The 27,068-nt window shown below is 36.9% G+C and overlaps 1 protein-coding gene across 1 annotated transcript in view; it reads left to right on the top strand.

Annotated features, from left to right (window-relative positions):
- Positions 1-27,068, top strand: part of USH2A (usherin) — a 484,310-nt gene that overhangs the window by 322,770 nt on the left and 134,472 nt on the right. The window contains 6 exon segments of the mRNA XM_088132494.1: positions 2,450-2,572; positions 4,998-5,158; positions 9,877-10,086; positions 11,318-11,520; positions 14,425-14,537; positions 23,456-23,654. Of these exon segments, the coding sequence (XP_087988620.1) occupies positions 2,450-2,572; positions 4,998-5,158; positions 9,877-10,086; positions 11,318-11,520; positions 14,425-14,537; positions 23,456-23,654 (1,009 nt within the window).

Here is a 27,068-nt window from a genome sequence, read left to right on the forward strand (position 1 = left end):
ATGGGAAGACCCTGATTCAAATTCTTCCTTAGTTATTAAAACTCATTTTTGGCCAGGCATTCACTCTCAACCCAACATACCTCCCAGGGTATTGTGAGGATAAAAGAAAAAGGGATCCCATGTAAGTTGTTTTGAGTTCCTGGAGGGAAGCCAGGATGTAAAACTTTCAGACAAACAACGAAATAGAATAACTATTTTGGCAGAATGGGATGCCAAGAGGAGTTAATAGAGCTCCCCCTGTGGAGAAACTATGTTTCTTCATCAAACTGGTGGGGAGTGAGGAGGTTGGAAGCGTGATGGTCAGTTGATAAACTGAAAACACTGAAGAGGTTTTATGCTGTGAAGACAGTAGCGTATTTGGATAGCATTAAGTTTTCAGTTATCTTTGGTGATTATCTGAGGAATTAGAGATTACATATGAAAAGAAATATGAAATATTTAAAAATATGAAAGTAAGTTCTTTTCTTCTGTTCATTCCAACCAAAACACTCTGGCTAATAAAAGTATCCTGAATAAAGTCCATTAATTCAACCAATAAACAAAATTCACACCATATTAATCCAGCAAAATCCTAAATTTTAAATAACTTGATCTAAAAATATGTGATCCATTCCAGCAATTTTTATTTCCAGATTTTATAGAAACTGGAAATGCGGTTTGCTGCAGTTTCAGTAAATATTCATGAGTTATCCCTGCAAAAACATGCTTAAACACTGCAGAAGTGTAAACATAATTATACTCCCTTTAGGTATTTTACCACTGTATCTGTAATCTGTTGATGAAATGCTATAAAAAGTTTAATTTTTCATACAGTTGCATCAAGATTATTAGTGGGGGGGGGGTTTTCCCCCAAAGTACATGTATGTATCATTTAATGTAAGACCAATTATATGTACAGACACATCCAGAGTACACATTTTTGTGAAGTTCTATCTGTGCCCCAGTAGGCATGGAAATGTCAAAAGGGAAAGATGCAAATGAACTGAAGGAATTAAAAGTACAGTATCCTGGCCCCTCCCTAATTAGGGTACCCGTCAGAATGTAATTCTTCTAAGGAATCTTCAGACTGATAAATTTGGTGAAGTGTTCTGAAGGCTGTCATTAAAATATATATCTTAGGACATTGTTTTAACTAAAATAGATATTCATAGTATCTAAAATTTAGGTTCTTCACATGGGAGCTGCTCTGTGTTCAAAATGGGACTACAAATATCTTGCAGGCAAGGGTCATGATGATGTATTGTTCCTCCCAGGAAACTTGTATCCATTTTTTAAAAAGATGCCTAGAGTTGTCCATCTTTTCTCTAAGCAATCTCTCCAGGAAAGAGAGGATGACAGTGTGTGCCATTCCTCCCAAGGACATGTGTAGTCAAATGGTCTTGGCAGCTGGGATTTCTAGCCACTTAAAGCAACCTTGTTTGTTTGTTTTTAAAAGGAGTGAAACATGAAAAAAAAATGTCTCTTGCCTCATAAATACTTTTTCAAAAGTAAGTGTTTTTAAACTCAAGTTTAAAATATGGAAATGTTACAGAGCAGACATAATTATGAACCTGTGCAAATCATTCAGACTTGAATAAGACTGATCCTTCCATCTCAAAGCAGACTGGACATGGCTGAGCCCTAGAATTAATTAATCACATTATTTGGTTAAATCAGAATTCTGGAGGAAATATTCCATTTTATTTGCCCTTCCTAAACATGTTCTATTTTTCAGGGGCCACTGAATATGTTCAGTCTTTATTAGTTTTCTTTCTTTTCACATACACACACGTACATACACACACCTCTCCAAACCTTTGGCTTTCTCAAGTCTGCTGAAGGCGCCTCCTTGTTCATGGGAAGTGTCATTTTGATGCCATAAGTCTTCACTTCTGAGCATCAGTCATTTAAGGAATAATGGAATGCAGGGCAAAGAGAATCCTGAAACACACATGAATAAAATTGGGGAAAAGCAAATCTTTTAAAGCAACTGATATTAAGGCTGTTTATCAGAGTATCCAGACCCAGTTATCATTTCAAGTTGTTCAAGGGCAAACCTTTATAATTAAGCCAAATCAAATTGATGTAAAGTTACACAGTAGATGCAGCTTATGCTACGAAAAGAAACCTCAAATTTCCATTGAGCTTCTCTTTCTTAACTTGCATTTTTTTCTGTATAAAACAAGTTTGCCTATTCAGACTCCTGTCAAATTATTTTAAAAGGATACGCAAACATTTCATCAAACTCTATGCACACTCAGATAATTTTTCCCTAATAAAAGAACTGCTAAAAAAAATTTCATCCATTCTGAAACTAATTACAGTTATGGAAAATGTCAAATCCTAAAATGTTAAAAAAAAAAAAATGCAGCTGTAAAAAGAAAATAACTGTGACTTTTAAAAACAACCTTTTTTTTGGTCATAACATTAGTTAAGATAATCCCACCATTCTGCTTGTCTTTTGTGTTAGATATGAGCTCCTGAGACATAAAATCCAGCAGCCACTTGCATCAAATCCCCCTGAAGATTTAAATCTCTGGGACAATATTTACTCAGGAACTCAGTGGTTTTATGAAGATAAGGGTCTTAGCAGGTAAGATTACTAAAACTATAAAAACAAATGCTGGCATTTTGTATAGCCCATATTTAATAGTTCAAAGCGTTCCTTGCATCTCTGTGTTACAAACATGTTAATTATGTAATGAAATATTTTCTGTCATCTCCTTTGGCATGAGCCTTTATTAACGTACTTTGGTTTGGTTTGGTTACCCACTCTTCTCCTCTGTGCAATTTGGTTCTGTTTAAAAAAAAAAAATGCTCAGGAAAGCGAGAAGTGAACTGCTGGAATATTGGGTGAGCTGTTTGTACTTATTTGATTAAAGTAAATAGCATCCAGCCTTCTTCCAAGTCTATTCTATTGCTAGCTTGCTCATGGGCATGTGAAATATCTATGGAGGGGATTTGGAGTATAGATCTGTGATGTGGTGACCTAGGAAACCTTGGATTCTTTTAATGGTGGCTTTTTCTTAAGAGGACATTTTTGTTTAGGCAAAGCAATCTCTCGGGCTTTAATTTATTGTCCTTTTTTCTTTACAAACCTTCCTGCACCTGCCTATCTCTATCCTATTCTGAGGTGTCCCCACTCCATAATAAATCCATAAACTCTAACCCATCTTTATACCCTTCCCGTTTCTGTTGGAAATGATCTGTTAGTCATATTGTCGAAGGCTTTCACGGCTGGCATACGATGGCTGGTGTGGGTCTTCCGGGCTGTGTGGCCGTGTTCTGGAAGTTTTGTTTCCTAACGTTTCGCCAGCACCTATGACCGGCATCTTCAGAGTGCAGGAGCACAGGCAGGAGCAGTTCTCTCTGTGCCCAGGGTGATGTGACCCTTTTGTGGGTATTTATAGAGATCTGAGGGGGGGGATTGGGGGGGTGAGGGGGGGTTGGGTTACTGAGTGGCTGCTTGTTTTGGTGTCAGAATCTGTGTGTATCTTCCTGGGGATTAGGAATTCACCTAATCTGTTAGTCCCTTGGAAGTCTGGTCCTGTCATGCTTAATCAGACATCCAAGGATCAGTCAAGGAATTCTGGTAATTTTTTTTCCCTCCTCAGAGCATGGTATTGGAGTCTGTATTTATTCTGAGTATGCTCAAACCTGTTGGCTGGGTTCATGTGGTTTGCTAAGCAATGGTTTGTTTAATCATTGCTTATTGAATAAACCACATTTTCAATTCTTAAATCATGGTTTACACATTACAAAGACTGGTTTCACATGTTACTAAGTCAAACCAAATTACTTTGTGGCATTGTGTAAAAACAGTCATTATCTCTTCTGTGTTCCTTGACTGAATTCTATAAATTCTGTTGAATCTAAGCCCTCTGTAAAAAGATTTCCCATCAAACCAATGGCCTGGATGTCTGTCTCTTCCTTATCATCCTTTCCTAGCACCATATCTCTGTCTCTCCTCCACACTTAGAGGTTCATACATCATGTTAAACTAGCTCTACTGTGCTTTTGTTGACAAATACAGAAATACTTTCTTGAACTTTTCATGGTCTCATGAATTTGTGTATTTCCTTGTCTAAATATTGTTCCGTGCATTTCCTTGAAGGCTAGGAACTTTTGAAAGCCAGAGTTTAGTATACTTTTGAAGTATGTGCAGTCAGGAATAAGTTAACTTTATGAATCAGGATTTAACTTTGAAATAAGTGGGAGCTAGAGCCTCCAACTAATATTTCATAGAGGGGTTTAAAAAAAAAAAAAGCCTGGAAATGATGAGAGATATGCGGACTATCTACAGGAGAGTGAAAATGAAGGGATCAAAAGTTGGGATTTCATCATAAATTAACCCTGCTTTTTAAAAATTGGACTTGGAATTGGCCATAATCTATCTTTAGAAATAGTTACTGAATTCTGTTTTCCAACTGAAAAGAAATATTTAGCAGAGATGCTATTTGACTAAAAATTCACCAAAGGTATAGTTTTGACTTGCAAATAGGTGGGGAGAGGAAATGGGACTACTGATCCTCTCTTAATCTCTGGATATTTTCTATTATTTAAAAATCAAAACAACCAAATTTCCTCAGCTATTGTTATAACACGCAGTATGCATTTTGTTTTGAACTAACTTCTCCGTCTTATTTAGATGCTTGATTTTTATGTTTGCTTGAAGTCCATGGGTGAAGCACAAGATAACCCAGTTACAATGAAACATGGAATTTCTGGTCAGGGGGTTCCCAAAAGACAAAAAAGTGGCACTGAATCAACTTCAGAACCAAATCCGGGCAGCTGGGCATTACTGTGATTGCATCTTGAATTGAACTATCATCTCTTGTTGCTTTGAAAACCTATGACATCCTTGTATAGCATTTCATTTGGTTTGCCTTCATTATGCTAATGTCTGGAACAAATTTATAACTCTTCCTCTATGAATCTGAAGTCAGTTCAGCACTTAAACTGAATACTTGAAATTATTTTTTCCTATTTCTTTTAATGATACAAATCATATCCTTTAGGGGTACAACCTATGCGTATAAGCTGATAGTACATAATGAAGTAGGATATACATCAAGTGAAGAAGTGATTGTTACAACATCAGGGTTTCCAAAGAAAGGCACTAATGTTGCTGCACAGCCTCTTAACCATACAGCTATAGAAGTGAAATGGGCCACTCCAAGTAAGTGTTCTTCTTGATTGTATCCACCATCTAACTTCAAATAGCTGGCTTTCAGTTACATACAAAGCACATTGTTTCTCTTTGCTTAAAGGTTGACCCCATCAATGTCTGATTTTTTAAAAAGTTTTGCAAACTAGAGTGATGTGAAAATTCTATCAGAGGTACGGCATCTATCAAGCAGAGCTATGAATTCAGAAAGTCCCCCAAATTATGAATCAGTTCTGTATAGAAAAGCATGATCCCATCCAGAACCAAAGATGAAATATACCTGGCATCAGAAGGCTTCTGACTCCAAAGCTACTTTATTTATACCTGGCATCAGAAGGCTTCTGACTCCAAAGCTACTTTATTTTGCTAGGATTCACTAAAGGGGTTCACTAAAGGGATTACCCTTTAGTGTAATCTTAATATACACACCTTCCCTAAAAATCCAAGCACCAAAATGAACACAAATGGAAAATGAAAACAATACAATGAAACTTTGGGAAAGGTGGGTTTATTGTAACAATGTAACTAAAAGGTTCTTCACACCTCTCCAGGACTCTGTCTGCACCTCCCAAGATTGTCTGTACTCTGTCTGCACTTCATAGTTTGGGAAACCGTGCCCTAGACTATTCATCCTCATCCAGATCCTAACAGTTTTCTGGCAGTGGGACAGAATTTTAACTGCATCTCCTGTCTGGCCTGGGGTTGAAATATACCAATACCGATCACACCTAACTTCATGTCAGCAGGTGACCTCACCCAGTGATCATGTAGATGTTGAATAAGAGGACAAGCGGGTCAAACCTCTGGAGTTCCCTTGGGTGCCATAACCCTCAACTGACAGGAAGCAGCCCTAGGATACCAAGAAGATAGTTGAGGTCATGCAGGACTAGGAAAGTCATGGTTCCCCTCTCCCAATCCTGCCACAGGTCATCCATCAATATAAACTTAGTTCCATACCCAGCCGGCACTCAGAACAAAAAGTGTCCAAATAATGTATTTCCTCCAGGACTCTCTGTAGCTGCAGACTGGGCTTCAAAGAGGCCACCATTGGGCTTGTGCTGCTTGCTAGCACCATAGATCCTTATGCCAGGACCTCTGGGCTACTCTAAATTTGACAAATTTAGAGATTTGCTTGAGATGCAATCAGTCTCCCTACATCTGGGCTACAATCAGGAGCTTGGCTGATACCCTCTGTGGTGGCCTGCCACCAACTACATCCCTTATTACAACAGCTGGCTTAGTTATAGGTGCTTTCCCACCAGGTTCATCAGCTCTTTCCTGGTCTTTGGCCTTTTTTTCTTTTTGCTTATCTTCCTTCTGATGCCATGATCTTTTCCCAAGAGTTAAGGACAGGTTCCTTAAAGGGAACAGGGGAAGTAAGAGAGCATTCTAGTTGCCACTCATCCTTCCTTCCACAGCAAGTACTAGGAACTTTCACAGCAATTGGTTTTCCTTAACATTGTTCCTCTTGATGGGAGCATAATATACTAAAGAAAAGGATGAGGATGAGGATGAGGATGAGGATGAGGATCACTCTTCCTTGGGGAAGCTGAACCATGCATATAAATATATGTGGTACAATCTGTTAAGAACATCTTCTTAGAACAATCTAAGAAGAACCAGTTATTTCAGCAAATGAAGGTTATTTTAATTATTCAATACCATTCCAATTATTCAATACCAAATATTCAATACCAATTATTTCAGCTCACAAAGAGAACAATAGCAATCTCTGCCCAGCAGCAATAGAATATTTACTGCCTTCCATACTGGAGATAATCTGTAACCATCATGACAATTTGTCACTGATAGTCTGTCCCTCTAAGAATTGATCAAATCCTCATTTAAAGAAATCCAAGTTTCTGGTCATCAGTGTACCTGATGGTAGCAACTTCCACCAATTAATTGTGTGGTGTCCTAAAGATTTCATTTCCTTTGTCTTGAATTTCTCATCTTTCAGGATGTTCAGGTATTTTGAGCAAGGGAGATACGTTCTCCAAATATTATAGCCTCTTTCCCAAAGAACCTTCTGATTTTTTACCTCCACCTTTTCTTACTCTACAACATTCTTTCTGAGGTGATTAATTAAGAGGATTTGAGTGGAATGTAGAGAAGCAGTGATACTAAACTCTAAACAGTAGAGTAGTCAACATTTACTTGTGATTCTGGATGTGTTTTACAATGTGAAACCACATAAGAAGTTCTGAGCAGACAATACATCAATTCAAACCTTTCTGAGGTTGTCATATTATTTACAAATGCCAGCATTTCTGTACAGCCTGATCTTCCTTTGCAGAGGAGTTATGGATTTTCTGTATATGCAAATGTACACATTTGTGCTATGTCATCTTGAGAGGAACATATCCATTTAATCCAGATTACCTGTCCATCAAAGCAGTAGGCTAATTCTTCAATATGTACATGCAAATCTGTCTGTAAGCACTTACTAGTGACTCTCAGCAAATAGAGGCTCCTTATTTTATAATTGGATGCCTGAAGTAAGCATGCTTATAAAAACTGACAAACCTAATAGATCTGAAGCAGGCTGCTGAAGTTTCATTACTTTAGTAATTCAAACCTCTGACCATCTAGATAAAGGTAATGCAATCTGGCTTCATTTTCATTCTTACTGCACAAATTTCCTAGATACCTGTTTATGAATGCAAAGGTTAAACGTCAAGTGAGGGTCATTAAAGTAAACCCTCATTTATTCTTTCATTGCTTGATAGGCCTTATTCCAAGCAAATAAGCAATCTCCCTTCCTCCATTTTTTTTTTTTTTTTGTCACAGGTCTGGAACAAATTTTCCCTGCTCTCCCCCCTCCCCCCATGAGTTCATCTGCAAACAACTTTTTTTTATGTCTTTGTTGCTAGTAGGTTCAGGGGTGAAATACAGTGCAAGAGTTTGGGAAACAGAAGCTGCGCTAAAATTAAGCTACAGAAATAAAAGAAAATGGAAATAGAAGCCTTATTCTGATGTTACATGTGGAAATATCAGTTCATGGGTGGCAGAGAGCTTGAGATTGTGCCTGTAGGCTTCTCCCCACTTTGCTTTTTCAAGCATTCGTTTGAAGTTCTGAACAGACTGTCTACGTTTAATTGATATGTGTTACGTTAAAAGCAGTGGCTCTCCAATGCTTCTCCCTCTGATCTCTTATAACAGTGTTGTCCAAACTTGGCCACTTTAAGATGAGTGGACTTCAACTCTCAGAATTCCCCAGCCAGCATGGCTGGCTGGGGAATTCTGGGAGTTGAAGTCCACTCATTTTAAAGTGGCCAAGTTTGGACAACACTGTCTTATAATATGCTGGTGAGCATAGAAATTGTATGTGTTTAAGATATTCATTCCTCCTATTCACACCTAGATACCCTCACACAAAGAAGATAACGATGCTCTCAAATCAGGCTTGATTCTTGGTGATTACATGAACATGAACATAACATGCAGCTCTCCTGACAACCACATTGAAGTGGTTTGCCATTGCTTTCTTCCAGAATTCTTTCCAGCTTCTCAGTCTAATGGCTAGCCTATCAAACTGCAATTCCCTAATTGTTCCCTTACAAGTACTAGCCAGACTGTTTTCCAACATCTCAGTTTAGCCTACAGCCCTAGGATTCCTAGTGATTTTCTACCTAAGGCCCAGCACTGCTTAGCTTTCAAGACCAGCTGAGGTTCTTTGCCCCAGTGTAGTCATATTCATTTTCTGCTAAGCTCAGAACAGTGCACCCAAAGAGATGATGCATACATGTTCCCAGGGCTTGATTCTTGAATCTGGCACTCAAGACAGTCCCTAATAGTCATCTGGGCATCAACATTCAGCATGAAACAGGTATTTTATTCTCCATGCTTCCAATGTGTTTCATACAAACATTAACAACCATTATATGGGTATCTAGTGGTACTTGATTTCTGAGGCACTGAGATTTAGGTTTAGTAAAGGATATGCCAAAAAAAAAAAAAAAAATTCCCCCCACATATTGGCCCCGGAAACAAGGCTGCCTGAATATATAACGTAGCTTCCAGGGACATTCTTCTGGACTCAGGAAGAATACTTTTGGGGTACTGTCTTTATTTTTTAAAATATTTTTGTTTCTTTTATTATTGTAAGGAGGAAAAAACAACCTTGCATTTTTCCTCATGCCCTTATCTCTGGGGTAGATTTTGTACCACTCTATTTAAATTGATGCCTTTAAAATATGATGTTGGAGAAAATGATTGAAAATACCTTGGACTGCAAGAAGAATAAATCATTCAATATTAAAGGGAGGAAAGCAAAAATGCTCACTGGAAGTACTAATAATGAAGCTAAATTTTAAATATTTTGGACACATAATGCAAAGGCAAGACTCATTGGAGAAGACCCTAGAAAATCAAAGGCAATAGAAAAGAGGCTGATAGAAGAAAAGATGATGAGATTCCTGATGATACAATCATGAGCTTACAAGAGCTCAAAGAAGAAGTTATCAACAGGCAATCCTGTTGATCCATCATTTTAGGAAGAGTCAGAAGGGACTGAACAACAAAATTTACCTGCAAAGCGATATCCCCTATAGAATATTTAGATCATCACTGCAGAGTTTATCGCTTAGTGAACATCTTTGAACTGGACCCTTTACATATAACTTTGCAGTTTCTAAAATATTTGGAGTCATCTTAGTGCCAGGACCTGTGGGATTATTATTTCTCCATTCATTTTCACTGTCAGATTTTTGTTTTTATTCATTAAACAGCCTTACAGGATATACAGGAGAGTGTTGAATATTACTTCCTTTCCTGGAATGGCACTGCCCAAATAAACTCCAGAAAGATCCCCGCAAGTGAAAACAGTGCTGTTATTGGTGAACTGTATCCAAACACAGAGTACCAAATTTGGCTTCAAGTTTTCAGTGGGCTTCACAGCATCGCAAGTGAACCAGTGCACGTGACGACACCAGATGGAGGTAGGTTGACTATTGGTTTCAGCTTAAAATCTGAAAATTAATTAACTGATTTTTATGTGGGTTGAAATCAGTCATTGTTCCATTATCAAAAGGGAAAGGACTGAAATGCTACAATACTCAAATGCTAGTTGTCATCAAGGGGTCAGTCAATAAAAGATCCCACTGTGGTAGGAACATAGTGCTTTAATGGAGAATATTAACCTACTTTTTATCTTGTCTGCAATTCAGAGCTATGTTTAGGCCAATAAATAGAATTTTTTTTAAAAAAAAACAATGCTATGAAGCAGGCTGCTTGTGACATGACAGTCAATTGTTTGACCAGGAATGGAAGGTGTAAATCCAGCCTCTTAGACAGTTTCCCTGACATATTTCCAAGCCAGTTGGCAAGCTGGAGGGAGGGAAGGGAAAGGAGGGGGGGAAAGCAACTTGTGAATCTCAAATGCTTTTGGAATGGCCTTTCTAATCTTTTTGGCTTTATAAAATCTCATTATAAACATTATAATATCATTACCCCAGAAGCAAGTGTTCCAGGTCATTAGCAAAGTACTTTAAGTCAGGATTGCATTTCCTTGGCAAAGCCAAAGTTCATCCCCTTTTTTATTTATAAAATAGAACCCATTGGAAGTACAATTTTTCAACTGGTTAAAGATGGACTTACCCAGATAAAAATAGTTCCTTTGCATAGCTATTTATGACATGCTTAAATAATCTGTGTAATTTAATGCTAAGAAAGATGGAGGTTATTTTTTGAAAAAGAAAAAGGTAAGGCTTCATCATTATCTGTGGTAATCAACAAAAGCATTTACATAATAATTTAATACTCATTGCTTCACATTGCTCACGTTATGATGCTAATAAAAGCTATGGGGAGATGTCACCCTTAGAAGCTAACTTGCGGGGGGGGGAGGGGAGATTGAAACATGAGACTATACTAAATAATTGTGGATGAGGTCACACAGTTAAATAAATAATCATATTCGCCTAGTCACATTTTTAGTAAAGAATAAGGCAAGGTTGGAGATATAAAGTGTTTTACCATCCCCTTTTCCACCATTTCTGAGATTATAAGAAGTCAGTTCAGAGAACAAGGACAGACTGTGCAAACTTCATAACAAACTAGCAGATAACTAGCAGACCTAGTTCCTAAACCTAAATTCTAATCTGTATATGGTTAAACAAGTGCTTTTACAGTGACAGCTGGAGTTTATTCCATTTCCTCCTTTATTTCTAGAGCCAGAGGGCATGTTCCCTCCAGAGGTTGTCACCATCAACAGTACAGCTGTATGTGTCATTTGGACAGGGCCTTCAAACTCAAATGGCGTTGTCACAGAGTATTCCATTTATGTAAATAATAACCGATATGAGACCGGAATGAAGGCGCCTGGATCTTTCACTTTAGGAGATTTGACTCCATTCACAATTTATGACATCCAGGTTGGAATATTTCTTTTTTCTCACTGTGTGCAGTTTAATTTCAGTGCATCTGTAGATGTACAGATATTAACACAATCTGTATAGCATTTTGCATACAGTCATGTAAATGGCATATGTATGTATGTGTGATATATGAAACCTTGATAGTTCATGAAATAATTACGAATATGTAAAAATGCAAATATAGTAGATTAATATTGCTTATTCTATAGGTGTAATATCATGCATCTATAAATGTACATCTTCTACCGTGCTAATAATTGAGTTTTTGCAAATTATGAATGTTTTCGAAGATTTTGCACTTTAGCTTGCAGCTTGAAAAAATAAACTTGGATGTTATTTTATATGGGTATTTTTGGATGAGGTATCTTTAACAATCAGAATCAGAATTTTTGGCAGAAAATAAATTTAAAATGCTGCTAAAAAATTAAAAGATAATAGTTTAATGCTAAAAATAGACGGAACGGTATTATGAATACATGCAAATACATTGATACATGAAACTCTAAAGTTCTATGAATGTGGAACAAATTTGTTTTATTTCTGTTGTAAGGAAAATGTGGTTAATTTCTGTTTCCTGAATCAGAAAGGAAAATGCAGTCATACATCAATATTCTATTTTTCTGAATTATAAGATACGATGCACCAATGAAAAATTAATAGAGATAACGTGTCTATCTGGGGAAATTATGCACAAAAGTCTACTGATAAAGCTACAAAATGCATTTATTGAACAGCAGTGAGTAAAAATATATACATTAGAAGGACTATGTAAACACATATACAAATACATGTGTATGCACAGATACATAGTCTCCCTTTTAAAACTATCAGGGTTAAATTTCCTCTCCTCCTGTGATGCTGAACCTATATATATTACAGAGATCCTACTCCTACTGATTAAAACAAAATAGCAATTGTTTTAGAAACATCAGGCATGCATAAAACATGAACCATGAGAAATAATGATATTGCATTGGTAGCCTTTTATCATTTTTCCCTTCCTCCACTTCTTCTCTGGAATAGGACGATCTTAACCAAGAAATCCCAGTCTTTTAAAAATACAATTAATATTTAAACCCTTTGTTTTTTCTCATTTTCCTTCTCTTTAGGCTTTCTCAAAATGTTGCAGGTTTTATGAATATTTCTGAAGATAAGGCATATAAATATTTTTCTATAATGGGTTTGCTTTCATTTGTTCGAAATGCTGTTTTAATTGCAACATTCCCATTTTGTTTGTATCACTCAGATGCTGGCTTACTTTGAATGATGTATGGGGACACTGTAACAGTAATCATGTATACTGTGTCCTACGATTTGCATCCAGTTGCAACATGCAATAAATAAACGTCATGCAAAGGCACACCCTAATGGATTTCTACCGTCCAGCTCCTCTATACTAGCAAGCCCCCACCTCCTATGAATACACAGATAACTTTCTAGTTTCCATATGGACACCTATTTGTCTTTCTCCAACAATAATACAGATTCCAAGCCTTTTCTACTTCTCAGGCCTCTGTATTTATTATTGATGCCTTACATATTAATCAGCTTTGTTTTTTAGCTTCTCATATTTCAGGATTAGTGCCAATGTTTGTGGCGCTGAAATATCAGGTAAAATACAAAGATTTAATTTGCTTCCCCCCCCCCCCGCCCTTTTTTGGCCTTTCATATTACATTCCCTATCAAATCTTCAGCTTTCTAAAGTTATAAGTAAATGTGTGTCTGTCTTGATTGTTGATGTCATGTGTAGACATCTGTCAATTCATACCCAAGTGTACTGAATGACCTCTTTGTGGTTGATGCAAAGGTGACATTATTAGTCTTCCTTTGGAGCTATTTAAAGAACTAAAAACTCAGGGAGTCATATTTTGACTTTCATCTTCAGAGTTCATCAAACATTAATATGTTGCTACAAAAGTTCATTATTTCTATTTTTAAAAAAGAAAAAAAGAAGAAACCTTGTAGATTAACAAAGGTGAACTTGTAACATTCTGACAGTCCCAGTCCCAAACTTATTACTGTAAGTCTGTTACTATCAGTTTTGTAACTCATATTCAAAATACATATCCTTAGCTTGGATGAGTTGATAATGTACCATGTTTGCAGAAGGCAAGCTTTAAGAGGAGGATAAATTCCCCTTATTGAAATGAATGGAAAGCCCCTGTGCATGTGAAGAGAGGAGGAATACTTGGATCACGCTCAATATATTTAAGATGGGTTAGAACAATTTAAAGGGTTTCTGGCCAGTTCTATGATTAACTCTACCATTCTTTTATCAATACAAGCTTAACAGTGGGATAACTTGGCTAAAGAAATCCTGTACTTTTTCGATGATTTGAACCTGCTAATTTATAGAGCACCAAAGAGCTCTACCCCAGATTATCTGGTGCCTGGTTTTATATAGGCCTATTCAATTTTGCTGCTGGGGGGAGATGGCCAACTGATTAAACTATAGCTCACTGGCACTTACTCAAGTGTAATGCATAAGCAGGTATTCCTTGAAATTATGCCCATTTTGTGGGAAAAAAATTCATTAGCATGGTCTCCTGCTGTGAGGTGCTTTTGTTGAAAATCAGAAATGTATTTATTCCCAGATGTTCCTATAATTCCATCAGCTACCCTAACATTGCTGATTTATTTTTAATGTACAGGTTTTATCCATTTTCCTGGTTTTATTGGTTTTAGTCCATTTTATTGCATTTAGTACCTTTATTGTTTAATACTATTAAATGAAAAGATATTTTTAAAATTCTGTGAATGTAAATAATAACAGCAGCAGTTCCCCCCTCCCCATTCAAAATGTTTGCCCTTCTTACCATTATACTAAATTCAGCTTTGCTACTACTTTGATCTCAATTTTTGAATGAGGAAAAGAACCCATGTCGATGCTTGTTATTCTAGGTTGAATCCTGTACAAGGAATGTTTGTGTGAGAAGTAATGGAACCCAAATTACAACTGCAGAAGATGAGCCTAAAGAGTTATTGCCACCGTGGATCTCTGTCCTTGGTTCCAGGTATTAAAATGTACTTGTCCTTGTTTTCCACCTTAAGCCATAAGAATCAGTGGTGGTTATAGAAAATATAGAGATAGAGATAGTAGATATATTAGAAGAGAATATATGTAGCTTAGGGTTGAACTGTGGGGTCCTTGGTGCTCTCTGTCTGCAAGCAATCAACCAAGGACTCCACACACACACACACACACACACATACACACACACACACACACATACACACACACACACATACATACACACACACACATATACATACACATACACACATACACACACACATACACATGCATACATACACACACACACACACATATACATACACACACACATATACATACACATACACACATACACACACATACACATGCATACATACACACATACACATATATACATACACACACATGCATACATACATACATACACACACACATATACATACACACACATGCATACATACATACATACCCACACACATACACATACACACATACTTCCATCTTGTCTTTCACACCAGTCTTTGTTTTAATCCAATATGTGGCAGCTGTCTTCTGGGTCTCTGTCTAGTTCTTTATTTCCCTGGTCTGCAAAGAGACCCATCCTGAAATTGCCTACATACTACATGGATGCTCTACCATTCTTCTGCCAGCCTAGAATAGAGATGTACAATTACCCATCATCAGTGTACTGATATCTAAACCTGCACTGTCACATGGCCTCACACAATGGCCTCATGTAGATGTTAAACAGAGCAGGGAGAGAGTCATATATATATATACACATACACACTATCTATCTACCTACATATTCAGTCTTCCAGTAAAGATAAAGTCTATTTCAAGTTGTGTTTGACTCCTGATGACTTAAATGGACATATCTATGTAGTTTTCTTGGCATCATGGATTTAGAAGGGACTTTAAATCCCTGTTCAATTCAGGATCCACTAGAGCATCTCTGATAGAGGACAATTCAGGCTTTGTTTGAAGGTTTCCAGTGATGGAGATCTCGTCACTTAATGTAGTAGTAGTAGTTCTCTTGGCTGACAGTTCATACAGGCATTCTTCTGTATTACTGGTGAATATGGGAAGGATTCCCAAAACCATATTTATAGTGACAGATTGAGAAACATGTGGATGTGAAACAGTTCTGTGCAAATTCTTCTTGATTTAATTCTATCATGAAGCAGTTTCTCTGAGTTCGTTGCAAATATTGAGTGAGAGGGGCTCATGAGTTTATACATCCAGGTATCCATTATTATTTTTTTCAAATGTGAAACTGATCAGAATTGGGCATTAAAGTCTAGAATAATTATCCACAATATTAGAAAGGCAATATGTAAAAAGGAAATTAAATTGTTTATGTATATGCACATACTGTAAGAGATTGGTTATATATTCTTTTCTTCATCTTTCCCTTATTATGGGAATTTTTTTCATAATGACAAATGCAATCATTCTTTTCCTAAAAAGCTCCACAAGTGCCAAAATTTCCAATAGAGATTATACATCCATTGCCAAGGATGTATCAAAATTATGGCAACAATAGTAAGTCCCCCGTGTGTATATTATTGTTAATAGGATTTTATTACACTACTGGCAGAGACTGGCACTTAGTCTGCTTCTTGCAAGAAAGAGAAATGTGGTTTTTTAAATAACCACCAGTTTAACATCTAAATCTTCAGAAATATGCCCGCAGGATATATTTACTTCTGCAGTCTTCTAAGGAAGCTTCGGCTCTTTATTTTATTTCATTTTTTTGTATTTGCCTGTGGAAAACATCATTGCAAAGCTTGTTTGATAAGAACTAAATTTTAGAACCCATGTTTTCCCCAGCTGACAATGGTTTCCCCCAGCCACATTGGGACTTTTTTCATTGCCTCCCCTTACATGTCATATTATCATCAGCTGTTCTTATATCCCCAGAGAATACTAACTACTGATCGATTGCCCGGACATGTCTGGCTGTGGCCTACATATGCCCCAGGTAGTTCATTTATTTGCCACGGTGGATTTGCTAGAGTGGAATTTAATCAATAGTTAATTCATTAATTCTGGTCCTCAAAAATATAAGGCCTTGTGCTGTAAAAAGTAGCTGGCTGGCTGGCTTCAACTGTGATTGAAATGTGACAATCACTACAGTTGACAGCTTTAGCAAGTGCTGGCATGCATGTGAATTTTCCAATTCATCCTCAGTTAAGGAAACAAATTCAAGAAGAAAATAGCAGATTGAATAAACAGGAAGATACTGCAGTCTGTATGGGCCAATGAAGAGATGATTTGGTTTCCAGCAGAGAGTCATATAACCAGTGCAACGCATATTCTGCAAATTTTTGTAGCAATTCTTCAACAGATCAAACCTCTATTTTGGGAACAGAAGAAGCTTTGGAACTTTAGGGGAATACTATAGAACCATGCAAAATAATAATGCTCACCTAGAGTTTATTTAGTCATAACGGATTATTACCTATCAGACCTGTTACAACAGAAAGTTTAGTTTCCCCTGATAGGTTAGCAATAATCTTGGTGGCAAAATGTTCCAGTGGGCACACCTTTTATCAGTTGATCTTTATTAAAATACATTTACTGGCTGAGATGTACAGATCTAGTTCAGACATTCAGATCTCAAGTTATGTCTGGAGCTCCTTCACCCCTCTTCATGTGAAATAAAAGGAAATCACAGTTGGAAAGAAAATGTCTAGTTGGCAAAATGGAAGACATTACTTGTAGTGGTGGTGTTTTTTGTTTGTTTGTTTTTATTGACAAATAGGGGTGCCTAATTCTAAGAGTCAGTTTGATGTGGTGGTTAAGACATCAGGCTAGAAACTGGGAGTCTGTGAGTTCTAGTCCCATCTTCGGCACAAAGCCAACTGGGTGACGTTGGGCCAATCACTCTCTCTCAGCCCTAGGAAGAAAGCAATGGCCGCCCACTTCTGAAATCTTGCCAAGAAAACTGCAAGGATTTCTTCAGGAAGTCACCAGGAGTCAACACTGACTCGAAGGCACCCAAAAACCCAAAAACAAAAACAAAAACCCAACCTCTAAATTAGGCTATTTTGGTATTATGGTATTTAAATGAATGAAAATTAATTCCTCCCCTCCCCACAATTATCTGTGAATCCAGGAGGTCCTTTTACATTTGCTGAGAAAACGAGAGTAGAAGAAGACCTTGAAAATAAGCAAGAAGGTGAGAGATGCAAAGAGGCTGCATAAAGGTGTCATGTAACACCTTTGATTGCCTACATAAAGGCATGGTGTTGGGGAGGAAGAGAAAGGAGACAAGCATACTAGCCCTGCCTACTTCTTGTCATCTTCCTCATATAGAGGATTTACAGGGCTTAGAAGCTGCCTGAAGAAAAGTCCAAGTCCTAAGCATGATCACCTGGGAGGAAGAGCAACTGAATTCAGCAAGACTTACCACAGAGTAACCAAGCATATGGTTCCATCTGCAATCCAACGCACAGGATCTATTAATTTGTTTCCTTGTTGCACAGAAACAAACAAACAAAAATCAGTGCCTCAAGAATCTCTTCCCAGTTTTCACCCTGATTTATGCATAGTAATCAGGGCAGAACAGATCCTTTACCAGCACAACAGAAGCTTCCCTATACCTACCTCAGTAGAAAGTAAACTTAATGTGACTTCCTGCAGACTACACATGTACAAGTTTATGCTTGTTGAGCTCAGATTTCCATAATCTCATTCTGACTGTGAGCATGCATATGCATGTATGTGAGAGGGAAAGAGAGAGTAGTCTGTGTTTATATGCAAATGTGAAAATAATTCATTTTATAATGGGTATCTTATTTTACAAGCAATTAACTTTAATCAGGTATTAATTCAATTAATGTTATGTTATTGTCTTGGCCCTGCCCTTTTTTGGAATGTGGCCTCTGCAAGTCAGGATATATACTTACATATGTGTATACAGACACAAATGCATATATTGGTATGTCACGTGCATTGGGGGGTGGAGGAAATGATCTTCAGGATTGGTTTCAGTGGGATTCTGGATGTCCGATTGCCAAGGTAAGGAAGCTGGGCAATATACTGGATTTTTGTTTCAGTTTATTATAATTCTATCTAATCTTCCTTTATGGAGATCATCTTAAATCCAGGGTTGTCTTCCTTTTAGGTAAATGCATCATTCAGAAAATCATACAAGTACTTAGGACATTCAGCTGTTATTAAATGATATACTGTTGTCTTGAATGAACTAGGAAGTAGAGGAAAGTAGTTTGTTTGTTTTTTGTAAATCCAAGTGTCAAAACACATCCATGTTAACTGTATAGCATGCAGCTGATGTGTACATATACATAGAAACCATTTGTTCACACTAATTTTATTTAAAGCAAGCATACAAAGTTCTGATCTGTTCTCTAACTGCTCCATCCTCCTGCTGAGTCTTTAAAAGATCACACATTCCAGGGCAGCATACTGAGAGTTAAGATACTCATTTCTCCAGAGCAGTCAAAGAAGTTGATAGGACCTATAACAGCATTCTGTCCTGATTTATTAAACCTTGTCAACTATATGCATATGTGGATGATCCAAGTCAATTATGGAATTGATGCTCTCTGGTTATGTAAATATATCAATGTGGGACTCATAAGCCATTGAGACTAACATTAACACAAGTTCTGTAGAATTGCCACCATTACAATTCAGGGTCTGTTTCCTTATCCAAGTAAACAGTATGGTGGCTTTGTCCTGGGCCTGTTGTTCAAGTTCTTATTTGCTTTGTGCCCATTTAATCTATTGCCTAAATGGTACTGTAACCCTGAGAAGTTCCAGATGCAATCCTCCTCCTCTAATTTCATGGATTAAATATTCTGGATTTTGGTGTCATTTGGGTGCTTCCTCAAACACTGAGTACCAGGATTGAGATAGAGAAGCAGCGCGATTAGATCAACAGTTGCAATCCTATTAGTTTATCATATGCTTCATATACTATACTTCCATTCAAAGGTGCTGAAGTTCAGAGTAGTTCAGCACATGAATGCTCTGGATAAAACCTCGCCTCCAAATGTCACTCAAATAATATTAGTTTCTTCCAGATATTCAGTTGTCTCCATGAGAACGATTTTCTACAAATGACTCTATGCATATTGGCTTCCACGTGAGCCAAGACACTGCAGATAACATGCATTATCAAGTTTAGGACTCAGTTATACATGCAGAGGCTATTCTCTTGTAAAAAGTGTGTTACTCTGAGCCAAGATGCCCTTACATGGAGCCATATTTGTATAACTTGTTCAGATAAAAAATAGGTTCAGTTCATAGAATACACTAAGCCATTTTGGTTTGTTAATTGTGATTTGTGGCTTAGCATGTCATTTGAAGCTAGCCAGTTTGGTGGCTAAAAGCAACAGGCTAGAAACTGGGAGACCATAAATTCTAATCCTGCTTTAAGCATGAAACCAGTTGAGTAACTCTGGGCTGGTTACTCTCTCCCAACCATAGGAAGAAGGCGGGACAAATTTACTTCCAAAAATGTTGCCAAGAAAATTGCATAGACTTCTCCAGGCAGTCACCAGGAGTCAAGACTGACTTCAAGGTGCACATGCGTGCACACACACAAAATCAATCATGGTTAGTTAATTAAACCATGGCTTAGCATGAGATGTGAATATAAACATTGGCTTTAGAGATATACAGTATAGTCACATATTGCTGAACAGCGTGACTGAATTCAATTATGACTGCTTTCGAGGATTGTTTGATTTCATCTTAATTCCATAGTGTGCAAAGACATTTTAACAAAATCAGTATGTTGCACAAAATGTCAAAGAACATGATAGAAAAATACTTGTCATTTACCACTGATTTATTTAGTTGCAAAATAATATACATTGAGATGTATTTCAAATCTTGGGTTCATTTTTGAAGTTTACTATCCCTTTCTTTGTTCTTTCCTTTCTTCTCTCTCTTTCACTCTTTTGTTCTTTCTTTTTATATGTTTGTCAGTAACTCATTGATATGTAAGGGTTTTTTTTTTATTTGAGTTGAATATGCAGTGAATATAAAATAGACTTCTACAGACTGTGGCATTAATTCAGTAAGTCAGATGAAGACTTCAGAAAAATAACGTGACTCTACAAGTAACCTGTGAAGTTATCCCTTCACAGTTGACATTAATTCTTCCTCTACAGATTGTTATTGTTATGTGTTCCTCTGTTTATACCTCAAGGTAGTGAAATAATAGATCACTGTGTTATTTTTATTCTGTGAGATGCCAGAGTTTATCTCAGCTGCTGTTTTCTGAACATAACTCTCTAACTTTAAATGAATGCTAATTTACAGTGTCACAAAGAATTCTGACAGCTACTATGTAATTGGGTTATATTACTTTCTAAAATGATCCATCCAAAGTTAGGTGATCTTAAGTTCCCCTTACAGCAGGAAAGATATAAGGATTTACTTAAATCTTAAATGGGCAAATGGAACTTAAAGAAAGTCATCTTTTGCTGATCAAAGTCCACATTGTAATGTTGAAGTCTGGCCTTTATGGATTTATTGTGGACAGATTGTAGCTCCACTTATTAATGAAATTAGATGGTCTTCTAGCAACAAGGTTGTGGGATTCTCTTGTTTTTAGTATTTATCCTAAAGCTCCCTTCCCATTCTGGATGGAAATTCTGCCAATTGTGGTGCCAGACATCTGAAGGGAACTAGATAGAAGTCTGACCTTGAGTAATTGCATGAGATCCTATTATTGTCGTTCTTGTTTCCATTTTCATTCTGTATTTTTACCCAGAGGGCACTCAGGATATGTACAAGGGAGGAGATGTTAAACCTTTCTACCTCAGCTTTTTCGTTTCTAAAATCATCTTCCTTCTGCTATTGGCAACAAAGAAGGCTTTAAGAAAATGAAGGAAAAGAGTGGGGCAGAGTTTTTGTGAACAAAGATCTGTACATGAAAAGATTTAAACCTCCTCTCCCCTTGTGTGATGGTACAGTCTAATTCATGACTTTCCATGTGTTTAGAGTAAATTCAGAGGTTAACTGCATTCTGTATCATTACCATAATATACAGTTCTCCCATGAAATATCTGCAGTATGATATTATAAGGAAGGAACTATTTAATTATTTACACTTCTACTCAGGCATCTTTTAAGGAATATATTTAATGCATGTTTTGAAGATATAGAACTGGATGAATGTTCAAATCTTTACACTGAATCTTGAAATTTAGAAGATATATTTCAGAACATTTAAAATACAGTGACTGTGAGCTAGTTTGGTCTAGTGGTTAAGGCACCAGGCTAGAAACCAGGAGACCATGAGTTCTAATCCCACCTTAGGCATGAAAGCCAGCTGGGTGACTCTGGGCCAGTCACACTCTCTCAGCCCCCTATGTCAGGCTTGGGTGACAAGCCGGTCGGTCAATTCCTGTCTCAACCAATGGATCAACATTTGGCTGATCCAGAAAAAAAGCAAATCCTGCACCTGCAGGAAAAACGCTAGGAAGAAAAAGACAATTAAAATTCAGTGCTGGTCAATCAGATTTGATGTCTCCCATAGATTTGTGTGATGTATTGCTCTTTTTGTGTCCCTTCCTCAATTAAATTATTCTTTCCCAAGCTGAGAGGAAGTCCATAAAGGAAAGGGAGGAAATACAAACAGGTAGAAGAAAGTATTGATTGAGGAAATAGAAACAGGTAGAAGAAGGTGTTGATTTTTTTTTTAAATGTGTAAGTATATCAGTAACAAGATATGAAAAGTTTCCAATCTTCTATAGCTTGTGCTACTTATTTCAAACTCCTGTGACTTTCCAAATCTTATGGTCCTAGAATTTTGGTCCAACTTTGCACTTTTTAAATTCCCCAGTAAATTTCTTTCTTAATTAAAAAAGGTTGTATCTCCAAGACAAACAAAACTTGGTGAGTTTTCAAATAATTGTTAAACTTCAAGGCAAGGTAGCCCAGAGCCATTTTGCATCTTTGGAAGAGTTTGCGCTATTATCTATTAATTCCTAAGTGCATCTAAATTTGATTGGGTTGAATATGGCTACAAGCATGTTCATCACCTACTACTTCCCATGATCGAAATTTCCATGGTTTACAGTCCTTACATACCTGCAGATATTTTAGAAATTTCTGCTACCATAGTTCTGACTTGGTTGCCCAGCAGATATAGGATGGTCAATTTCATCAAGAAAGTGCTTGGATGTGCCCAGAACACCAGCACTATGTCTAGTGCTCAATATTTTTCCTGAAGTGGGAAAATGTGAGATGGCTGAGATCATTGAGATCTTACTTGCAGATGACCAGCTTGTGCAGCTGAAAGTCCTTCCAGTGCTTTCCCCAAAGAAGCTGAAATCGCAAGATAATTGCCCTAAAGCTCCTGCAAGCATGGTCTCAAGTCACCAGTGCCTTCACTGAAAGAAGAAGATTGTGAGGACGACAAGATCACCACAAGCTGCTTTTTGCAAAAGCCTCAACAGAAGCATCTACAAGTGCAGCTGTGTCTTGAGCAGCCAGCACAGATTTTTAGAGGGGATGCAGTGTTTTGTTTCTGTCAAGTATATGTATAATGTGTTGCATTATGTTGAATTTATTAATGTAAAAATATTGTTTGTAGAAGCTGAAAGCAACTGAGGAGAGGTATTAGAGTGAGGCTGTGACTCTATTTTAAATTAAAGTTTAGCACTAGTTTTCTATTATATGTCAGGGCCAATTATATATCAGAGTCTTCAACTCTATCTTTCTGCCAAAGAATGAATCATAATTGAAGTGTTGTATAATGATCTTTCCCCAGAAGAGCCCCTTTAAAAAAAAAATCAGGCCCATTTGAAGCTCCATCCCATTGCAACAAAGTTAAAAAGGACACCTGTAAGGATTTGAGTGTTAGCAGAAGCTGAAGTAAATTACAGATGGTATGAATTGAATTATGTGTTAATGGTTTTGCTGCTTCAGGTCACTTCAGATTAACTGGGCATCACCAGGACAACCAAATGGCATTATCTTAGGATATGAACTGTTGCGTAAATCTCAGCATCACTGCACTGAGGCAAAGCAACTGGCAAAACATCAAAGTGAAAGAGCTTGTCTGCTCTTGGAATGCAGCATTAATGAAATCATATGTGGAGGACGATGCTGTAATCCCCAGTTTAAGGTAACACTGTGTAATATGCTGTCTTTGACCCTTAACCCCAACCCCAATCAAAACTGCAACAAGGATAACTAAAGGATCATCCATTGCTATATGAGCTTCTGCATAAGCATCTTCTGAAGCTGAGCTGAAAGCGCCTCTACAATCAAAAAGTGAGTAATATGGTTATTCAAGCCAATGCTTTCTAGCTGTAGCACTCAGTGTTTGAAATATTTGCCCAGGTAGATAGTTTACAGACAGTTAAAACTACTTTTGGGGTTGCCATGTACAGCCACAGTGCATAACACAGGTTGCTGTTTTCCTTCATCAAATGTTCAATTCCTTGATGTCTGATTTTGCATCATTAGTGCCTGCATGTATATGCTTACAAATCAGAACCATTCTATAAAATTGCTTTAAATTTATACCTTTGGACAGCTGGTATGTTTAGTTAGCCATCCTCCAGCCTTGTTTGTGGCAAAGGGAACATACTGGCCTGTCCCATAGAACTATTGGAAATATATTTATGTGGTATGTTTTGAAACCTTAGAAAGCTCATGGTTTGCTTAATGCTTAAAACTTAATACTGCTGTAATGGTGGCTCAAGCTTGTTTATTTATTTTATTTAAAATAATTATAGCTTGCTCAGTATTTTAGAGGATCCCATAAAATCAAGTAATCAGCAAATTTAGAGACAATTTATCATTTAGTAGTGGAAATAGACCTTTCAAAAATGGGCTATGAATTGTGTGCCTCTGTCAGAAGTGAAATGATTGGGCAAGCTGATGTTCTAAGGGTTTTCGAAAACTTCTTGAATAAACAGCAAGCAGTCTGAGTAACAATTGGAAATCTGTGACAGGGAATGAAATGAGCAGTATTAGAAAACGGGTCAGATACTACCAAAATCATACTCAGTCCCTTGACTTGTAATTGATCAGTAAAAGAAAAGTCCAAAGAAACAGGGTCCCAGCTGTGAGGAGGGAAAGGCATGCAACAGTCCAGCAGTTTCAAAATGGGAGAAGAATGATTGTGATCAGTTTGGACCTTGATAGCGCATTGCAACCCTTTGAGGAGATGGTGCTACTGCTGTAAGACTTACATGATAGCCAAAAACTTCTCGTTTAAAATATCACAGTTCTATTCAGCTAGGAGGAGTTGGCTAAAAAGGAATGCACAGGGGAGGAAGCAGCCCTCAAACTGGGGTTTATTGGAAAAGTACAACTCTTAAGGTGAAATCTGTACAAGGAAGGAACAGGTAGCTTCTGGATAATGGACAACAGGCTGAGACATGAATTATTATCTTTAGGATTCCTGTCACAGGGGATTGGTTTATTGAGAACAGTTAAACAGAGCATAAATACATTGCTATCTCCATTTCTGTAGCGTGGGATTCCAGGCTGCAGCTGTGCAATTATATTATTTAGTAGCAATAACCTGCACAGTAGCATTATTACAGGATTCTGAGTTCTACATGAAGCCAGCATATATCATAAACAACCACAATGTTGAATGGGAGCAGGGCCATTATATATTTTTATTTTTAGCATCACATAATACTTCCTCAATGCTACCTGGCCATATTATGCAGATTCATTTCCAACAATATTATGTTACCTTTATTGTACTGCTGTAAAAAACGCAAAGAGATAACTAAGGCGTATTCTCTAGTGCATTTTAGTCTTTTATCATTTATCACAATCTACATGGAAAATATTAGTTTATTGGGATGGTTAGACGCCTTTTGGGGAACTTGGTTGATTCACTGATTTGATGCTACTTTACAGCAAATCCATTTAGTTTCATCTATAAGTGGGTGGTTGTTTATGTGATAATGATGAACAACTCTGAATGAGGCCTATCGTGATTTGTCAGAAATATTTTAAAATCATGGTCATTTGCAGATTAATGATCATATTAGTTGCAGGTTAGGAGCTGGATCAATACTGCAGTCAGAACAGTAGGAGCCTATACATTTTTTTATTGACAAATGAGGTAGAAAACTCTTAGTTTGAAGTAAGATTTAATGTAATAAAATAATGTCCCTATTTGTCAACAGCATCATCACACATGTAGTGACAGTGTGTATTCATAAGATTTGTTGTCGGACAAGGCATCAATTAGGAAAGTGAATTATCTGAGTGATTCAAGCCAAAATATAAATTACACTGGCTGACAAAGTCTGTGGTTTGGTGGATCAGTCCAGGCAGTGTTCACCACTTCCCCTTAAAAATGAGAATTTACTTGTTTACATTATGTATTTTTTCTCTTTAAAATAGGTCAAAATAAGAGAAATAAATTTGGTACATAAGTTGTACAATATATTTACTTTGTTCCGTAATCTCTAAAAATATCTTAAAGAGTCACTGAGGTGCATTTTCTCATAAACAAGTATTTTTTGAGGCTTGGAAATCCTATTTGTCATTTAATGGTAATTGAGTTTTAACAGACACCCCTTCCTCTCTATTAGTCCAATAAATCAAGTCACTACATGTTGATATTCTACCATCCTGCTTCTTATAACCCACCCAGCTAACCATGTGCTGAGGGAAACATGGTCCCCAAAGTCAATTACCTGGAAGACTGAGGTTTCCAAACTCAGTGACCATGATTGATAAGTTAAGCAACTTGAAATAAAATAAATATATTATCTTTCTGCTTATTTTCTTGCCTTTAATATTATAATAGCACTATGCTAAATATATATTCTACATTATCTTCACATACTTCTGCTAAGAATCTTACGAATGATTACAAGTACTTTTCATTACAAGGATTTCTGCAAAGCATGGCTCTCTTGTATACATTTTCTGGAATGTGGAAGCAAATCTAGGAACATCATATCTTAATTGGTGTATCACTGAGCAAGCTATTAATTAATTCAATATAACCAATCCTAAGGTGCAGTTAATTCAAAGCAAAGAGGCAACAAGCTAAATGAGAGAAATAAATGCACTTGTATGAATTAATAAGGGGTTTTAAGAGCCACAAAATATGGCTATTGGTTAACTTACCAAAATGAACTATTTAATATTCTGCTGCTAAATATCTTATATAACAACTTATAGTAGAGTTAGTCAAATGTAGTATTCAGTTTCTGTGTCCATGTAGATAAATTTTTCAGATCTTAGTTTCACGAAATATAGTTGTTTGCCTAGCTTTGTAATCAAGAATCCTATATTGGAAACCAAGTTAAGTGTGCATTTTGAATAGAACAGAACACACAAGGAATTTAACTTTACTGGCTGGTAAACATGTATTGCTTTCTTTCTCTTGCTTGATGTCTATGTTTCGAATGTAGATTTACCACTCAAGTAAATTATACTGGAAATAGATGTTTTAATTAAACATTAGGAAGGTTGCTTTGTGGCCATGAGGAAGTGGCAAATTCTCCTTCACTGGATTTTTTTTGAGCAGAACTGGGATAGTAATCAGAGTTAC

Source organism: Python bivittatus, unplaced genomic scaffold (assembly GCF_059951505.1).
Source record: "Python bivittatus isolate LINGU-HERP-01145 unplaced genomic scaffold, Pbiv_v1 ctg000020_np1212, whole genome shotgun sequence".
Classification (NCBI taxonomy): Eukaryota; Metazoa; Chordata; class Lepidosauria; order Squamata; family Pythonidae; genus Python; species Python bivittatus.